This window comes from Sorghum bicolor, chromosome 6 (genome assembly GCF_000003195.3).
Source record: "Sorghum bicolor cultivar BTx623 chromosome 6, Sorghum_bicolor_NCBIv3, whole genome shotgun sequence".
NCBI classification, from domain to species: Eukaryota; Viridiplantae; Streptophyta; class Magnoliopsida; order Poales; family Poaceae; genus Sorghum; species Sorghum bicolor.
Window position 1 is genome coordinate 53,091,771 of NC_012875.2, and position 19,855 is coordinate 53,111,625.

The 19,855-nt window shown below is 41.4% G+C and overlaps 1 protein-coding gene across 3 annotated transcripts; it reads right to left on the reverse strand.

Annotated features, from left to right (window-relative positions):
* LOC8056591 (anthocyanin regulatory R-S protein) lies at positions 10,930-19,239 on the reverse strand. Of its 3 annotated transcripts, XM_021463066.1 has the most exons (10): positions 19,165-19,239; positions 18,546-18,708; positions 15,525-15,791; positions 15,308-15,404; positions 15,154-15,168; positions 14,979-15,035; positions 14,183-14,881; positions 12,832-12,907; positions 12,670-12,729; positions 11,964-12,098 (listed from the first exon to the last, which is right to left on the reverse strand). In XM_021463066.1, the coding sequence occupies exons 2-9, from the start codon at positions 18,686-18,688 to the stop codon at positions 12,674-12,676; spliced, it is 1,410 nt and encodes a 469-aa protein (XP_021318741.1). In that variant the 5' UTR covers positions 18,689-18,708; positions 19,165-19,239; the 3' UTR covers positions 11,964-12,098; positions 12,670-12,673. The 3 variants fall into 3 exon arrangements, with proteins under 3 accessions (XP_021318739.1, XP_021318740.1, XP_021318741.1); XM_021463064.1 differs by lacking the exons at positions 12,670-12,729; positions 12,832-12,907 and adding an exon at positions 10,930-11,190 and having other exon boundaries at positions 11,682-12,098; XM_021463065.1 differs by lacking the exons at positions 12,670-12,729; positions 12,832-12,907; positions 19,165-19,239 and adding exons at positions 10,930-11,190; positions 18,817-19,150 and having other exon boundaries at positions 11,682-12,098.

Sequence of the window (19,855 nt, forward strand, 5' to 3'; positions counted from 1 at the left end):
CTTGTCTTTAGAAGAGGTCAAGGTTGTTGGGCGGCGATGGATAGTGGGCAGCACAGACGGCGGCGAGGAAGCGGGTGGCTCCTGGTCGTGGAGGGCAAGGGCCAAAACTTAAAAGGAGGTGGCGGCAGCGGAGGGGCGCAGGGCGGAAGGTCAAGGGGGCTGCTGGAGTTGGAGGTAGAAGATGACTAATGGATTTATTAAAATTCATGCACATGTCCGGAAGACATCCCTTTAGGGTAAATACTCACGAATAGGCAAATCCTCTCCATACATTTATGTACGAAAATTTCAAAAGTACTCCTACGCTGTCGTTTACCCAGTTCATTCGAGGAAACGACTTGGGCAGATTGCCAACATGCATGCTAGCAGCAGAGCAAGTAGTACTTTTGTTTTTATTCTCTCCCTGATTGCAGGCCTTTAGGTAATTAGGTGTGTCATGTATAGATTAATCTCTATACCTGAGTTGGCTCCGTCACCAAAAGCTAGGTTGGCTCCATCCCTAAAAACTGGGTTGGATCCAACTTAACCCATCCAACCCCCAACCAAACACACGGTAATAGGTGCGAATTAGGGTTCAGGGGTACAAGTAGTGCTCGAGTGGTCCTCTTAAAAAGATTTACATCATTACATAAATCTTAAAGTGGTCCAATAATTAACTATAATTAATTACGTTATGGGTCCGGTCTAGATTTGCCCACGCCCCCAAACGAAGCCCAAGATTTAGCACACCACGACGAAACTTGCCTTTCATTCAATGGCAATATGGCATAGAGTATGCTGGTGCTGGCTTTCATTGCGGACGAGGCGGCACCGCAGCTGCGGTGGCTGCACATGGACGGGCGACAGAGTGCGGTTATGGTACTTCAGACCCAAGGACCGTGTAAGCATGTACACGGCGATTACCCATGCCCACAGATATAAGTTCAACGAATAGGGCCTTAACAAGGTTCTCATTTTATCAGATCCTGTTTTCACCCGCTAATAATCAACAGCGTTTCATTTTTACAAGAAATAAAATGTACAGTAGTAATGTCATGTTTTTACCCAGGCACCGTCCGTTCGTACTAAACATCATGCATAGCTTCATTAATGCATCAGATTGGTTTATTCACGGCATCAGCGGAACCTGGCTCCAGGCCAACATCACCTTTAGCAACCTTGACTTCACCGCCGATCCGATGGGGGCAACTCCACCTTGCCCCCAGCTTCCATAGTAACGAGTCAGCTAGCTGGTGGTCTTGCATGTTCCTAAAGAAAGTTGTTTTAATATTGTCTAAAGTCAAATTCCTAAAGAAAGTTGTTTTAATATTGTCTTAAGTCAAATATTTTAAACTTTAATTATAAATAAATTCTTTTGATTGAGTTTGAAAATCGAAAGTGATGTAAGTAGATTCATCTCGAAATGTAGTTTTATAAAAGTATATATTGATTATATTCTATAAATATTTTATAGCAAAAAGTAGTGAACAAAGTTGTTTTCTGAGACATAAAACGTAAGAACATGCATGAAGAGAGTATGTGATCTTTCCATCTAGTGACAGGTGGGCTTGAGCCACTCCTGTGCATCTTCCATGGCCAACCAGGACTCTTCTAGCACTATTAGATTTTTATGATCATTAATCCTTGGTTAATACAAAGAGCCTGTAACAAATACAGTATAATCCAATATGTTATTAGCTGGCTAAGTTTATTTTTAAAATTTTACCTAACTAAATTTTAGTTGGGTGGATCCAAACAATGTTGTAGCCTTTGGAGGCAACTTCTTTTACACGACAACATCCAAATAATCAGTTAACAAAAAAAAAACATCAAATCAATCGCCATGCACACACATCCAGTAACCAGACAGCTTGTATTCTATGGAAAACCCTGCTGTTGCTGCGCCTCTCTTTCTCTAATATTTATATTTTTTTTTGAAAAAAGAAAAAGAAGATTCACCAGTTGGAAAGTAGTCATGGTTGTCAAGTCGATACAGACGGTCGTGATAGAACTCCGTCTTTGACTGGAACGGCTCCATTTTTTTTCTGATGATGAAAGAAGAACACGGCTCGTCCATCGTCGTCGTTGGCCACATGCCGTGCATCGACTAGCTTCGAACCAACCACGACGTCTGTCAGACCGGTGTCCATACATGTGTCGGTGTACATGCATGTGACTGATTGTCTGATTATTATATTATACATATAATCATCATTAATTCGAGATCGGCCGGCCATCTGCAACTGCAATGGATCAGCTTAATTAGCCGATCGCGTCCATCCAGAGTCGAGTACAAATAATCGGCGGAGTATATATGTTGTGCTTGTGCACGGACATTTATAAGCTGTATTTTTTCTGTCAGCCAATAATATTTTTCTCGCATAATAAATCAACAAACAGTATTTTTAGCCTAGCAAACAGGCTCTTAATCATGCATCTCCAGTCCACCGCGCGTGTGAATTGAGTATATACGCACACGCCGCGCGCCCGGTCGGTTTGACGTGAGGTGAGGTGAGGTGAAAGGGGTGCAGTGCAATTAATCGGGATCATGCATGTAATTAGCTGGCTAGCTGGAGGACTGGAGCGGCGGGAGATCTGTCGCCTGTCGTTACCAACCGGCCCGGTCCGATCACGGAGTAACGACGCAAGAGACTGCTGTGGCCAACAAACGATATCACGTGCGGCCGGCCAGGTCTACCAACCTAGGTCCCACGAGTAAGCCTGCATATCAAAAGGTGACCTTTATGAGTTGGGTTCAAGTGTCGGGTTAGCTCATCAGGGCATGTTTGGCACGAGCTAGAGCCGTTTTGTGGACTCTGTTTGGAGGGGTTCCGATGGCTCTAGCTCCGGTTACTATAGCACCTGTGTAGAGGAGTTGCCAGAGCCTTCAAAACACAACTTCTTTGACCTCTGTCGATTTTGCAGTGGAGATTGGAAGGACAGGAGTTGAGTGTCCGGAGCCACACCAAACACTACCTAATTCAGCTCGGCTCATCTGTTTTTCACTTAAAAACAGCTCCTTCAACAAAACGTTTGGCTGAGCTCTTGCGGAGGAGGCGAAAAGGAGCCCTACCAAACACACCCTTCGACAAAACGTTTGCCAGCTCTTTCGGAGGAGCCAGAAAGGAGCCCTACCAAACACGTCCTTTGACAAAACATTTGTCAAAGCTCTTCTAGAGGAGCCAGAAAGGAGCCCTACCAAACAGGTCCTAGATCTAGTTGGAACCGGAGAACAAAGACTTCATAATCACTCTTTATGTTAGTACCTAAAACATTAAAAAATCATTCATCAACCTCCCCAGGTTTCGTCTCACTTAGTGTGTAAGGAACGTCAAAGCATAGACGAGCCAGGAACGAATGGAGCACATAAACCTAATCAGCCTGACCTAACACTGCCATATGCAAAAGCTGACATGGGCAGTTTGTATATTGTTGACCATGAACCACACCCAGAGAAGACGAAGGTGAAGGCCCACAACCCTCCCTTGGTGAACAAGGAACCTAAGGAAAACTCCAATACTACCTATAAGGACAGGCAAGGGCACCCTTAGCTAGATAGGGCGTCTCCTAGAAACTGATTTTCCATATCTTTGATGAGTATGAGAATCTCTAGAGTACTTTAGCTTGATGGAAGGTTGATGTTTAGTAGGCTTCATCGGATTCTTGCAAAAGGACAAACCAGAAATACATAGATGGTCCACATGGTTAGAGATTTAGAGCAAAGCACACATTATAGCAATCAAGATGTATATTTCTTCTCTTCAAAATACTCCTTGTGTTTGAGTAGAATCCAAAAGAACACTTTGTGTTCAGGCTGACAGAAAATTTTTCAAAGCTATTTATAACCTCACCGTACCTAAACATGAAAAAAAAATGAGGGTACAATTAAGCTTTTGAGGAAGAATAGATGCTAGAGCCCTAGTGATAATCCCAAATGTCATTTTCATCAGAAGGGCAAGATCTCCAAACTTGGAGGAAACCGTGCAATGTTGCGATGTTGGACAGCTAAACTCACGGGGGATGTGTGGACGAAGCTCAATTACCGTACCTGTCAAAACTTCCAAACTTCTCGGGTGGACAGCCGGCGCAGAACAGCAGACGTTCTGCAAAGGGAAGATGATAAAAAACTGACGTCCCTGCTGAGCACAACTACGATAATAATTGACACCGTACGTCCTAGACCGCGCTGTGTGTGTGTACCGTGTACGTAGTTTTCACCAATCTCTCCCTAACGCTGCACGGTCACATCGAACACGCGTACTACGAGCTTTCCGTTTCTTGATGGAGCTAGGCCGGCCACCCATCAACCTCGCCAGGAATGGAAAAAAAAGGAGTAAAAACCTGAAGCGGAGCCGTACTCCACGTACGCGACGGCTACAAAGGCCTTGTTCAGTTTGCAAAAACCTTTGAAAAACGACACTGTAGCACTTTCGTTTTTATTTGACAAACATTGTTCAATTATAGAGTAACTAGTCTCAAAAGATTCATCTCGCGGTTTACAGATGAACTGTGCAAATAATTTTTGTTTTCATATATATTTAATGCTCCATGTATTCGCCGCAAGATTCGATATGACGGGGAATCTTGAAAATTTTTGGGAACTAAACAAGGCCAAATTAACAATCTGATAGCAGACAAGCAGGCGCTCCAGGCCTCCCACTTGCTTCTGATTCCGATTCGCGAGATCGGATCACGTCCCGGTCGCCCAACACGACAAAACCGGGCCGTCGCCGTCGCCGTCGCCACCCGCACCTCCGGGGTACGGGGTCCGGGCCGGGCTGTCATTAATTCCGGCCGGTCGCTGCCGCGGCACCGGCACCGGCGACTGGGCTGGCGATCGAGCCTCCGATCCCGGTTGCGCCGTCGATAGAAGCACACGTTTCATGGCCTTGCAGTAGTTGAGATCGCCGGCTATTAGCGATCGCACGGCGGCACCGCGTGTCGATCGACAACGACGACGACGGCGCGGCACGCCGTGGCTCTGGCTTTTGTTCGATCTCAGCGGACAGCACAAGGACGGACCTCACGGGTGACGCTTCGTGCACGCGCTTCCTCAGCTTGTTCAGCCGTTCACGTTCAGCGCATTATCATTCTGGCCGGAATGATTTGCCCCAAACTTGAGCAACGAGTCCTTTTCAGGAACACGTTGGTTTTGATTTTGGGTCCGGGCGTCCGGCTGCAAAATGGTCTAAGGAGGAGCAAGAGCCGGTGTTGCATGTATGTCGCTTGTCCAATAAACTGAAGAACGCTTCGTGTTGTTTGGATTGCTTTTTATTTGTGAGTCAAATTTTATTATGATGATTCTTGTAATATTAATGATTTGACTCCTCTTTCCAGAGGATGAAACCGAGTATCTTCTGATTACCTAAAAATTTACTGTGTCTGTTTTGAAATAAATGTCATTATGGAACTCGTGTTGATCAATTATTTTTTAAAGTTTAATTAGATTTGTAAAAATTTTAGTAATATTTGTATATTGAAATAAGTTTTTTATGAAAATATATTTAATAATCTATCTAATGTTACTAATCATATACTATAAATATTAATATTTTTTTACATATATTTGATCAAAACTAAAAGTCATTCGATCTCTTAAAAAACTGAAACGACTCTTGCTTTGGGACAACACATCGAATCTAATCCATGCGGAAAACCACGTGGGAAGCCACAGACCACAACAAGGCCTTGTTTAGACCACTCCAAAATTTAAAAACTTTTCAAGATTTTTCGTCACATTAAATCTTGTGGTACATGCATAGAGCACTAAATATAGACGAAAACAAAAATTAATTGTACAGTTTATTTTTAATTTACGAGACGAATTTTTTAAGCCTACTTTGTCTATAGTTAGATAATAATTATCAAATATAAACAAAAATAATACAGTATCAAAATTCAAAAAAATTTCGAAACTAAACAAGGCCCCAGCTTGACAGCTACCAATCTCTACTAGAGTCTAGAGGCCTCGTCTGCATGCTGTCCTTATTTATTTTCTTGTCTGAACATTTGCTTTCAGATTAGTTTTTTATATTGTTTGCCTTGGATAACAACACGTGAGTGATGCCCACTCTCACAAAAAGAATATTTTTTAAAACCAAGACAGTCAGCAACTTCATTGTTTCCCGAAGCGAGCCTTCCCTTTCTTTATGCCTCCTGAATCGTTACGTGCAGAGAGAAAATCTGTTCTTCCCTGTGTTTGATTCGATTTCTCCAGAGATCATGTATGGTTCGGTTTAGAGGTGCCAAGCTGGCTCATGCACCGGCCGGCCACTCGCACGAGCCCGATGTCCATGTCCATATGCAAATTCGTATGCACCAGAACTAGTTCAGAGAATTCTACGGAGCAGAACTAGCTGTGTCGTTGCACTGGTCATCACCAGTGTGTCAGCATAGAACAATAGAAGGAGCATGCTCCTCTGCTTGTCGATGAAACTAATATTTAATCGATAGGAGCGGGGTGTGATTTGAGATCCAGACAACAAATCCTCCACATAATAGTGTTAGTTCATCATCTGCAGTTACGGTAGATGTCGGTGTTGAATGCAGACTAGTGTGCAGTGTGCTTGTAGGTAGTGACGAGGGATCCACAATTCCGCATTCATTCATCATGAGCAGATAGGTTCACAGTATTGATCAGTGCAGACTACTGCACTCTGATCGAGTAGTGACTACGAGAGATCCACAATTCCACATTCATTCATTATGAACAGATTCCCCCTATGTAGCACCTAGCACTTGATGATGATGCCGGACGACTAAGAGCAAGTTTAATAATACAGCCCACTTGTTGGCTGTAAGATTTTTTGCAGCCTTCTCCTAGCCTACCCATACAATAGTTAGCTATTCACTATTAATACATGGCCCACTTATCTCTCTCACAAGGTTTCTTGGTTCCTGTGCCTAAGCTGGCTGTAAGCTTACAGCCTGCTTTTTCTCTCTCTCCTCTCTTCTCTCCTCCACCTCAGCATTTAGCCAGCTTACAGCCCACTATAATACTTGCTCTAACAATGCGGCAAATAGCTGCTTGCTGCAACCTGCAAGCAGGTGTGTGCATGGGTTCTATTTCCCCATGTTTAACTTTGAAGTTACTGTACCTTGAAGGAACTGTTACCTGGTATTTCGTCACAACCATCGAATTTGAATGATTTTTGCGTGTGGAAAACTGAAAACCCGCTCCAGGGAGGCATGCAGATGACAAGAGCAGAGAAGAAATAAGCTTTGATCTAGCTGACTGTGACACTAGAGTTGCTCGAACCAAAAATACACGTCGCTTGAATTTATCTGCTAAATCTATCAATCATTCACAGTATTTTTCTCTTGCAACGAATCAGCGATCAATGAGTTTGTCAGGAGAGGGACTGAGGCGAGAGTAGTAGACATGTTGTACTTGCATGTTTCCAAGGTCTCATAGCAGCAGGACGAAAGAGTCGATGACGTATAGTGCGTGACTGCAGCAAAACCATTACATACATGTGTGAAGATGAAGCTATGAACTAGAACCACCACCAGTCTACGGCACGAGCTGGCCATCCACGTCGCGCTGTCACAACCCGCAATAGAAAGGTTTAACACCCATATAGAAACAACCCATGAGCTCCTCGCTCCTGAGAGTAAATTTCCCAGGGTCCACTAGTCGCCGTCGCCGAGCAGAGAACGCGACTATATATATCAGAGTGATCGGGACTTCGGGAGAGCACTGCATAGCCAGTTTGCTGTCAGGCATTGTATTGATGTGGGCTCTTCGGGTTGTTTTTTACTTTTTAGTCTTATTATTAGTTGCTATACTTCAATATTTGTATCCACCTCTTCCTCTCTTTTAATATATGTCCGATGAATTTCTTAAAAGAAAAGAAAAGAAAAAGTTTAGCTGTGAGGCTACGGGACTAGCAGCACCTGTTTCTTTGCTCATCCTTTGTGGAAGCTCGGCCTCAGATTGCTGTTTTTTCTTAATTAACTTTCCTGTCTCAACATAACCTTTCGGTTGTACAGGACCCAGGGGTCGTCAGTGGTGTTCTTAGCTCCTTTGATGAACTCTGTGATTTTGCCTTAACTTTTCGAAAATGAATATTGGGTACTTATATTTTGGTATGAACATGGTATATATTGCAGATTTGTCCCCTTGCCTTTTAGAGAACCTTCTGATTTCATTACTTGTTCCATGTCAAGTATTTCGACAGATTTCAAAAGTGCACTAATAGTAAATCTTGATAGAATTTGTGTATGATCTCAAATTTGACTGAAATTTGACAAAACAACATTTTCACACTAATAACTACTCCCAGATGGAGTTTTTTTTTTGTCTAAACTTGGGGCAAATGGTAGAAGAATAACAAAGTGAAAAATAGGGAGAAGGCAAAATTACAATTGAGGTTGAAGTTAGGGGTAAGAAAAAACATTAGTATTTGGCAAATAAAAAGAGCCTCCAAGTTAATTCCCAAGATCTAGAAATTACCATATTAATCAGAGGAAATAAATTAAATTGTTAGTATCCATGTCAATAAATTACCCACAACGACCACTATACAAAAAATAGTCCAAAATACCCTATACTATGTGTTTGGATTATTTAAAATGATTTATAATTTAAAACAAAGAGAGTACAACATAATAAAATGATCTGTCGATTAAGAATTTCAGAGTCGAGGATATGCACACCATGCATGGGACATCTAACACAAGTGCGATGCCCACACATGCAAATTACAATTTATTAAAATGGAAGGAGTACAACATAATAAAGTGATCTGTCCATCAAGAATTGTAGAGTTCAGAGGATTTGCTCATCATGCATGAGAAATTTAACACATGAGCGATCTCCACATGCAAATTACTACTATGCACTTGGATTGTCGGTGCCAGCTTAACCCAGACCAGTTTAGATTTGGAATTCAGAGCAAGTTTCAGGGAATGCTATAAAAACTTAGTTTCCACTGTACATGCATTTTCTCTTGAACAGGATAAAACAATAGTAGGGCCTTGTTTAGTTTCGAAAAGTGAAAACTTTTCGAAACTGTAGCACTTTCGTTTGTTTGTGATAAATATTATCTAATTATACACTAACTAGGATCAAAAGATTCATCTTGTGATTTACAGCTAAACTGTGTAATTAGTTTTTGTTTTCATTTATATTTAATGTTTTATGCATGTGTCACAAGATTCGATGTGACGGAGAATCTTGAAAACTTTTTGGTTTTCAGGCTGAACTAAACAAGGCCTAGGAGTTCATTTGCTTGTCCATGAAATTGACAATTGATGCTTCAGTCAACAGCTTGGCACATGTTCCACGCTTCAGCTATTTTTGTCGCCTTGGTGCTTACTATGTCATGAGCAGTGAATATGAGGGGATTCATTTCATGGGAAGAATATCTGTCTGCTATTGGTACTTGAGAATATTGCACAGTGTTGCAAATGGCGCAAGCTTGTGCGGAGCTGTTTGTTGCAAGCATTAGGTGTGCATGGGTATTCTCCCCCATTGTGTCGACGAAAGCTAGTTGACAGTCTACCTTGGGTATACCCACGGTAGTAGATTGTCGGCAGACAGGTGCGCAAGCTATGAACTTGATGGTGACGCAGGACACAGACAAGGTTTTTATCCAGGTTCGGCCGCCGAGTGGGCGTTATACCTACGTCCTGCATCTGGTTGTATTGATATGAGATGTGTTTAATTGACATGAGGGGTCCCTTGCCTCTCTTTATATAGTCTGGAGGGCAGGGTTAGAAATCTAGAAACTAATCCTAATCGGCTACAATTGCCATAGACAATACGATATCAATTTCTATTCTAACCGACCAGGATCTTGCTTGATCTCCACGTCTTGTCTCCTTACGTGCAACTCCAGGTAAGTAGATCAAGCCTCGAGTTGTCTCGTAATGGGCCAAATCTCCTGGCCCAAATCTAGCCGTAGAGGTATAGGGGTTTATCCCCCCACACATTGGGTTAACGATTTTGTCAGAACAGTTAATTATTATTGAGCTCGAATGATTTATGCATGTGAAAGCCTGCTCCAGTGAGACAAATGAGAAGTGGAATGAAGAAATAGGTTTTCATTAACTGACGCTAGCAGGCTTTCAGTTTGAGTATATGTTTCAGTCTGAACTTTTTTCTTGACAGAAAACTGAAGTGCAGCATCTTGGGAAAAAAAGTGAAGATACACATGACAAAAATGTGTCACATAGCACGATTTTGGGCCCCTTCTACGCGTCTCTGTGTTCTTTGCAAGGGCAACATCGGCCCAAACCCAGAAGCTACATAAAAGGCCTATAAGGCTATAACAACAATTAATGTAGGTCCAAATCAGCAAACATGCAGCCCACAATTTTGAGGCCAAAACTGCTAACCCAGCTGAACTCGTGTATCCGTCTTCTCCAAAATTTTAATACCCTCGACACCCACCTTAAGGGCATGTTTAGATTTGAATTTTTTTGTCTAAAGTGAAAATTTTTTGTGGAATTGGGACCTGAGAACTAAACAGAGCTAAAATTTTGGGCTACAACTGTGCACGCACTCCCATGGAAACCCACCAATGACAACTGCAACTGCATGTGTGTCAGAAAATTTTTTGCCAAACTAAACACCTAAAATTTTTCGCGTGCGTCAAACTTCTGAACTAAAGTTCTGACCATAAAAAATTTTACCACTTTGGCAAAAAAATTTCAAATCTAAACAGGGCCTAACTTGATCAATTGTCATCTTGACTTTGGTCAACATCGTTGACGTCACCAATTGCTAGTCCACAGTCCATCCTTTGGTCCTCGGTCCAAGCTTCTATGTCGGTCCTTCATTGTCCTCGATCTAATGGTACAAAATCACTTGACCTTCTACATTGCCGTCAACTATCTCAACACTCAATTTTGTCAAAAAAAAAACTATCTCAACGCTCAACACCTGCACATCACAAGATAAAAGATATGTTGCACATACTCTACTCGCGCCATGATTAGCCTCGACACACTTAACCAAAGCTCGGTCATCTCTTGATAATCACTCATCATTCTTACACATGAATATATATCCACAACGTGTTCGCACAAAGTACACTAGATTTTACACAAATATAATAGGCTTCCACAAGGAATACACATTTGCTTCGATTCATGAAGCTTTCCACGTAGATCGATATTCAAACTACTGCCCCTTCATCGCTTCCCTATAGCTTTGCGAAGAGCCTCGCTGATCATCCAAGGCATGATAGCACCGGAGCCAACAAACTGTATAGAAAATTTAACAGAAACAACACATCATCAGTAAAACAAACTCTCCAACCAGCAAGAAGTCAAGGGTGAGCTACACCTATTGCAATTGCCATGTCTTAATTAGTGGGCTAAAGAACTAATGGGTCTCCTCTAGAATGGGTAGGCATAGACCTAGTGATGACGTGGCAAGGCAGTTGCCACGTCAATTCCATCATCACCAAATGACGTGGCAAATGATGACGTGGAACAACTCCACGACGTTTAAGTTCATCACTATAGGCTTTGACTATTGTTGCTGACCATGTATTCCATGACGAAATGAAATGGTGATCGGTGACGGCTCTAGTCAGTCCAGCAAATGTATGACGTGAGATATATGACGAAATTTTTGATCGTCATGACAAGTTACTCATGACATATTTTTGACTGTTTATGACCAAAATGATCGTCATGTAAAGCACCATTCCTTCTAGTATTAATTAGTTAGCTGGTGGTGATACTAATACCTGAGCTCGTATCTTGAGCCCTATAAAGCCATCTGGTGCCGAATCCTGAACCGACAGAACATCCAAATGGAGACTCTTGATGGCGTCAAACACCCGTGTCATCAGGAGCTCCTCCCACCGGCATTGCACCTCTAGTAGGACGTCCGTGTTCCCGACAGTGACGGTGATGTTGCTGGTGCCGTCTTTGGGGAGGATCCAGGGGTGCTCATGCTTTTTCTCCAGGTCATCTGGGCTCTTCCTCTTGGAGCCCGCATAGGGTTTCTTCCTGACACTCCCATTGCCACGAGTTTTCTTTATTGATCTTGTCGTTTCGGATGGGTGCGTTGTAAGTTCCCTACTGGACTCCAGCTCTTGTATCCTTCGCTGAAGCTCCTTGAGGTAGGCTATCGTTTCGGCGAGGATCGATGCTTTGTCCACCTGGCAAAAGAAAAAACGCTCTCAAATCAACATGGAATGATAAAAAAACTGATGGTATCTCCCATTTGCTTACTAAATGTTAGTTTCAAGATTTTTACTAAGGTTCTCACCAATAGAATTACAAAAATAGCCAATACATTTGTCGGCCCTACTCAATCAACTTTTATACCAAATAGAAATATAATGGAGCTAGGGGGCAGTCATTTTCCATGAGACAATCCATGAACTGCATACCAAAAAACAAAATGGTATTATTTTTAATTGACTTTGAAAAAGCATATGATAAGGTGAGATGGTCTTTTTTACAGCCAAGGATATTGACCAGGTTACAGGGGTAATACCTCATTTAGTGGAAGATGGGTTATCAATCTTACAATACGCAGATGATACTGTCATTTTTATGGACCACGACTTTCAAAAGGCTACAAATATGAAACTTATTCTTTGTGTCTTTGAACAATTGTCTGGTCTTAAAATTAATTTCCACAAGAGTGAACTATTCTGTTTTGGGGCGGCTAAGCAGTGTGAACAACAATATGCACAGCTGTTTGGTTGCGATATAGGCACGTACCCCTTTAGACACTTGGAATTCCAATGCACACAAGAAAATTAGGGAATAAGGATTGGCAATCTGTAGAAGAAAGGTTTGAAAAGAAACTGAGTGGTTGGAAAGAAAAATTACTCGTAGTAGGAGGATGTCTAGTCTTAATTAATTCAGTGCTTTAAAGCTTACCATTGTTCATGATGTCCTTTTTTGAGGTACCTAAGGGTGTATTACAGAGAATTGAGTTCTTTAGATCGAGATTCTTCTGGCAGAATGACCAACAAAAGAGAAAATATCGGTTAGTAAAGTGGATTGTAATATGCCAACCGAAAGAATAGGTTGCTTTGGGAGTCACCAATTTAGAAATACAGAATAAATGCCTACTTAGTAAATGGTTAAATTGTGTAATGAAGATGGCTTATGGCAACAGTTGATTAGAAATAAATACTTAAGAAACAAAACACTTGGAGAAGTTCAAAAGAAAGCAACAGAATCACATTTTTGGAAAGGTCTTTTAAATGTCAAACATCAGGTTATGCAACTTGGAAAGTTTAAGGTACAAAGTGGAAAACAAACGAGGTTCTGGGAAGATATTTGGATTGGTAATTGTTCTCTCCGAACAAAATTCCCAAGACTGTACAACATAGCGCGCAAGAAACAAGATACTGTGTCAAATGTGTTGTCATCTATTCCATTTAATGTTTCATTTCGAAGAGCATTAATGGGAAACAACTTGAGGGACTGGAATTGGATTGTCACATTAGTCTCTAAACTCGAATGGTTTGTTTACAGTATGATCAATGTATGTGCATTTAGTCAATAGTGGTGTACGGGTCTTACGGGAAATTTGGCGTGCTAAGTTACCCATGAAAATAAAAGTTTTTATGTGGTACTTAAAAAAGGGAGTTATCTTAACAAAGGACAACTTAGCAAAAAGAAATTGGGAGGGTAATAAAGGTTATCCCTTTTTGTAATACTCCATAATCAATTTAGCACTTATTTTTTAGTTGTGTCTTTGCTAAGTTTGTGTGGACAACAATATATATGGTTCTAGGCATTGCTCAACCCACTAATGTTAATAATCTTTTTAATCATTGGTCAAAAGGGGGGAGCCAATCACAATTTGAACTTATTGACCGCAGCCGCCGCATTTACGTTGGTCACGGTGGATACCAATAAATAAAATTGTTTTTTATAATTATAGACCTAAAACTTTTTGCAGGTACTATTCAGAGGGACTCACTGGCTCCGTCAATAGGCCCTGTTACAGCGTCATGAAGACCGCCAACAGGAGTTAGTCGACGCCTGTCGTGTTCTCGAAACTTCGTGTCTTCAGCTATTTTCATCTTTTGGATGGTCATTTACTTTTAGAGTTTCTTCATATTAATCTTTAAAAGAGTTTTTCTGCAGTTAGTCTTTATGTCGTTGGTTTGTTAACGACTACGATCGTGTTGATTCATGGCACTTGCCATACCTTGGTTAAAACTTTATAATAATTTGGCCTGAGTTCATCTAGTTTAGGGTGAATGAAACCGGATACCTTGTGAACGGACGGAACCAATGACTTGAGAATGAGGAACATCTCGTTGAGCTTCTCCCGGCGCTTTCGCTGTGACATGATGTGATTCTTGATGCCACTTTGCTGGAATGTTCCTATCGTGTCCCTGCCACCATAGTTCGCCCAAGCTCCGCTGCCGGCCACCACTTTCTTCAGCAATTTTTGCGGCTCTTCGATGACCGACACTGCCGCCACTTCATCAGAGTACGACTGCGAGGACCTCGTCCAAGCCATGAAGCTGGTCGCGCGAGAGCTATCAGCGCGTGTGCTTGAGGTGTCGGCAACGTTAGCAGTAGTAGCGCCCGGGGGCGCTGGCTGCAGGGACGAGGGATCTTCGAAGTTAGACCCGTTCACCATGGTCCAATCATCCTCAAGTTGTTGCATGTCCATTTCCTCGCAGAGGCTGTAGAACTCGTCGAACTCCTTCGTGATGTACTTGAGGTTTGCATTGAACAGGCTCTCGGCTTCTCCTAGTTCCTGTCCGTGTCCCCCGAAGGCGGTCATCGTCTCCATGTCCATGGCATTGGGATCAAGGTCCTCGAACACTACCACGTCGTCATCTGCGGCCTCGCCGGTCTCGTTTGCTGAAGGGTTGGTGCTCGGATATTCCGAGTATGTCGGACATTGCGGCTCCCAGAAAGCTGCGGTTGCTCGGCTGATCAAGTCAGGGTCCTCCGGCACCTGGAAATGTCATTGAATTTTGTTATACTAATATTGTTGCTGTTGTTTTCAGATGATGTACATATATATGGCCAGTGAAGTGAACAACTGAATATACCGTATCAGTTGTACCAAGCTCAAGCACGCCACCCATAAGCGGGATGCAGACGATTGACTGCATGCGGAAAATCCGATCCAGGGTGTAGTTAGTTGTAGTAAAATCTGCTGACTATGTCTGCAGTCTGAAAGTACCCTATGTAATTCCAACAAGATGAAGCATGGAAAGCGCTTACCTGAATGGACGCGCTCTGCTTGCCACACATGTAAGTACCCATGTTCACGATGATTAAACAAAGATCACAACCGACTAGTGAAAAAACATATGCTTGATCGAAAGGAAAGACAATAATAGACATGACACGGAGAACTGAGAGGAGGCATGCATACCTTGGCCAGGAGTGCGCGGGGGAAGGCTTTGCTGGCGGCGAGGTGCGCGTTGCACAGCCAGACATACTCGTTGCTTGCAAAACTCCTGCCCGGCAACCTGTGGCAGCACGCAAAACGCATGCATCCGAGCGACGACGACGACAAGCACCGAGAGAGGGGCGTCAACTAGGTATATATGCTTGTTTAATTTGTTGGATGTAATCGATCGATTACGTACCCTTGGCCAGGCCGGAAAGTGTAGGTCATGCAGACCACGTAGTACCACTCGGTGTCCCCGAGGTCTTCCGGCGACAGCGAGCTGACCGGCCGCACCGGCGCCGGGCGGCGGTCGCACTCGCCGGACAGGAGGGCCTCGTACAGCTCCCGGAGCTGCTCGCTTCTTTGCATGACGAGCTGGTCGGCTGTAAGCTCCACGGAGCTGGAGATCTTTCTCGTCTTCACCTCGCCGTTGTAGAATCCGTCTGTCCACGTCAGCACCCTGCGACTAATGTTTTCTCTCGTATAAGTACAGTATAAGTTATGGTTCCGAGCGCTAATATTGTCAGCTGATGTATCAACGTTGGACTTTGTATTTCGACGCTTGGACACACGCTTGGACTTTTTGACATTAGCGCTGCCAAAGTCCAAAGCGTCAACTTTGGCAGCACTAATGTTAGCTGATGTCAACGCACTATGTCAGAAAAGGCATCTAAACATTAATTGTGATCCGAAAAACACGATGAGTAAAAACGACTTACTAAGGCTAGTCTCAATGTATGTTTTATGAGAATGTCATACATAAATTTGCTAACTTAGCAGAGTCATTAAATGAAGAAGTTTCGTCAAATGAGAGAGAAGTTTCATCCCCATGAAAAGCTCGGTTGCGATAACACATTCGCAAATACGCATCATTAATGACCTTCAACGGTGACGCATACAGCAAAGTGTAACTAATGATCTTCAGCGTAAAGCCAAGACACGTCATTAATGACATTTCAGCAGTGACGCATTAGGCAAAACGCTGGCTTTGTATTTCAACTTTTTCATATGAGATCCAAACTGGATAAATACGATATCAATTTTAGTATCATGATGAGCTCTTCGTCATGGTACATTTTATGTTAGAATTTAAAATTATTCTGCAACAATGAATATTGAAATTATTATTTAAGTTCGCTTGTATATTATCTTTTCATGCACATTTTCAAGTACCTGTTTGCGGACTTGTGGCTAGATTAGTCGAAAGTTAGTTATATAATTGTGTTCTTTATTAACTTAATTATTTGTATGTGTGATTAACTATATATGTTGCTAATTATCTATAGCATATTATTATATTACACCGGTTTAAAGTATTTATGGATGACTCAATTGCATCTGGTCTAAAATTATCGAACCAACTATTTAACCAGTTCTTAACTGTTGGGTCAGTGAACCAGCAAACTGGTGGCCTCGTCGGTTTAATATCCGGTATAGTCCTAATAACTATGATATGAACTTAGGCCTTGTTTAGTTCCTAAAATTTTTCAAGATTCTCCGTCAAATCGAATCACATGCATGAAGCATTAAATATAGATACAAAAGATAACTAATTGCACAGGTTACTTGTAATTTGCGAGACAAATCTTTTGAGCCTAGTTAGTCTATAATTGAATAATAATTGTCAAATAATTTCATGAACTAAACAAAAACGTTTTATTTCTTTGCATTTTTGTTTCCTATACCACAATTTCTTCCTACCACCTAGAGCATTGTATTTAAGAAATAATACATAACATAACATTATTATATGATATTCAGTATATTATGTATGTATACATACATAATATACTGAATATATTTAGTGGGTTACTTACATGTATTTTATTGTATTAGATCTAGTAAAAAGTTGCTAAGCTAATAGAACACAAAAACTAATATTTGATTATATTATAGAGGAATTAATTGGTGATAAAATAAATAGTGTATGTACATGACTTGTATGTTAATAGATTAAAGATTTAAAGTACTTCACACGATATAGATGACATGGTCATTTTTTGTAATTAATATGGGGACATGGGCTTAGTGAAGAATGATGTTGACACCTTGCATGAAGAGATAGAACATTTAGTGGGTCACTTAGTAGGGAATGATATGGACACTTTGCATGAAGAGAGAATTCATCTAGTGGGGTTTAGCTTTATAAGAGTATATGATTTCACATGATATAGATGACATGGTCATTTTTTTTAATTAATATGGGATGACATGGACTTAGTGGAGAACAATATGGACATCTTGCATAAAGAGATAGAATATTTTTAGTAGGTTTACTTAGTAGGAAATGATGTAGACATCTTACATGAAGAGAAAATTCATCTAGTGAAATTTGGCTTTACAAGGGTATATGATACATATATGCCGACAGATAAACAATGTTTCCATTTTGTGTCGCATGATAAGACAGAGATCTTTAATGCCAGATAGATGTGCACTGTACCCGTCAGTCAGCTTTATACAACACGAGTTTTTCTATGCTATTTTAATCTAAATATCAGGTGCATGATACACAAATATTTTCATTATTTTCATATTATCATAATTTTGAAATATAAATATTCATGGTTTTTATTTGGGAAAAAGAGCATACTATAGTAGATTTTTACAAGCTTATATGGACCTCAACTTTTAAATTTTGTTGCCGTTGGATAATATTCAGTAGTTTGACCAAAAAAGATCAGAATCATATGAGTGTTATTTGCTAGAAAGTGTGTCTGAAGAATTTTCTGGCGAGACAGAATCATAAACTTGTATTAGTCTGTGATCTAAACTTACCTAGTTTCAGCTCAAAACTGAGGTGGTATTAAAACAGCTGGAAAGATTTCCCCAGTTTGGTAATGGGGTAACACTGCATATAAGCTTAGTCAGGACGAAGGTGACGTGAGATGAAAATCGATCCAGTCTCTTAAAAATAAAGGAGATTATTGAAGAGTAGCAAAGTTTCTTTCAGTAACTAAATTGGATCGAAAATAACCTGGCGAACAACAATGCAAACTAAAAAAATTGACCATTTTCAGCAAAAGCTATATGCATGTGTGTGCTCGCTGCAGCTGCAGCTGCAGAAGCGAGCAGGCTGAAAGCTGATAAAGCTCATATGCAAATGATGAGACGATCATTCATCAAAGTTCCAGAAAGCTAGCTAGAAACCAAATATATATCAACTCGATCATCTATATATATATATATATATACCATTATTAACACTTTAGTACTTTACCCTGGTTGAGTGCTTGAAATGGACCAGAAGAAGGCATAGGTCCAGTTGATGCTCCTCGCGGCTGCAGCGAGCTGGTTCCTCATCAACTGCCTCTCAGCGGCCTGCTGCAGTCCTTCCTGAACCGGGGAAGCTGATGGTGCCATCGCGCGCCTTACTGCTATTCCTTCACGCAGAAACTGATGTGTTACAATAAGCAACATCGAAGAAGCTAATTAAGATCGAACATAATACCAGCTCGTGCAATTTGCAAGTAACCATTTTCATTTCTTACCTGATACTGTAGGCTCTAGCTATGTGAAGGAAAACAACCCAGCTTAATTAGCTGCAGGTACAATGAGTATAACTCGATTCTAGCTAGCTCAGTACTAATCATCATACGATCCGTCATGAACCGGCGTCCAAAGGAAGACGTAGAAGGAAGTACGTAGTAGCTAGACTGCGAAAGCTTTCATGCAACGGTGGACAAGAATCGGATCGAAGAAGAGCTCCAATCCCCTCAGCGCTAAGGGAACGGGTATATGCTAGCTAGTACAAGACGCCTTTTTTCTGAAAAATAAGTGTATACGGTTGCAAGCAGGCAAATATATACACTCTATTTTGGGAATGGCGACCTCGGTACCTGTTGAGGCGGAAGGGAGGAAGACGAAAGTGCCGTATATGCCTGCAGATATACCGCGAGCCTTGGAATCGAAAATGGGTCTGTGGAGGTCCAAGTACTATATGCTACGTATATGTATAGCACAAGCTCCGCGCAGTAGCAGCGCACATTTATTAACGCCTTGTTCAGTTCACTCCAAAAACCAAAAAAATTTAAAGATTTTCCGTCACATCGAATCTCACGGCATATGCATAAAGCATTAAATAGAGACAAAAAACAAAAAATAATTGTACAGTTTGTCTGTAAATCGCGAGATGAATCTTTTGCGCCTAGTTAGTCCATAATTGAACAATATTTGTCAAATAAAAACGAAAGTGCTACAGTACCGCGATCCAAAAAAATTTTAGAAACTAAACAAGGTCTAAGGAGTGAATCTTATTTTATTGAAACACGAAACGGAAAGAGTTGGAGTTCGCTTGGAAGACGAGGGATATTATGGGGGGAGTTTTTACTCTAAAAATCCAAGTTGGACTAGGCACTCATCCACAAGCAGTTCGGCATCTGGGTACCATAACAAGCCTATTTGCTTGAATGAAAAGCTACGACTGAAAGTATTATTCGCTGATTCGTAATGAGAGAAAAACATTGTTGAATAGCTGGCAGGTTCGGAAAAAACTAAAGCCAACAGTTCACGCCGTCTTCCAAGCGCAGA

Bases quoted from the DNA above. Each gene is read 5' to 3' on its own strand.
- LOC8056591 (XM_021463064.1), bottom strand. From the start codon at position 18,688: ATGGCACCATCAGCTTCCCCGGTTCAGGAAGGACTGCAGCAGGCCGCT. The intron at 15,792-18,545 runs GTAAAGTACTAA...AGAAAACATTAG, and splicing joins ATTTCAAGCACTCAACCAGG to TCGCAGGGTGCTGACGTGGA. The intron at 14,882-14,978 runs GTATATTCAGTT...TGACATTTCCAG, and splicing joins AGCTTGGTACAACTGATACG to GTGCCGGAGGACCCTGACTT.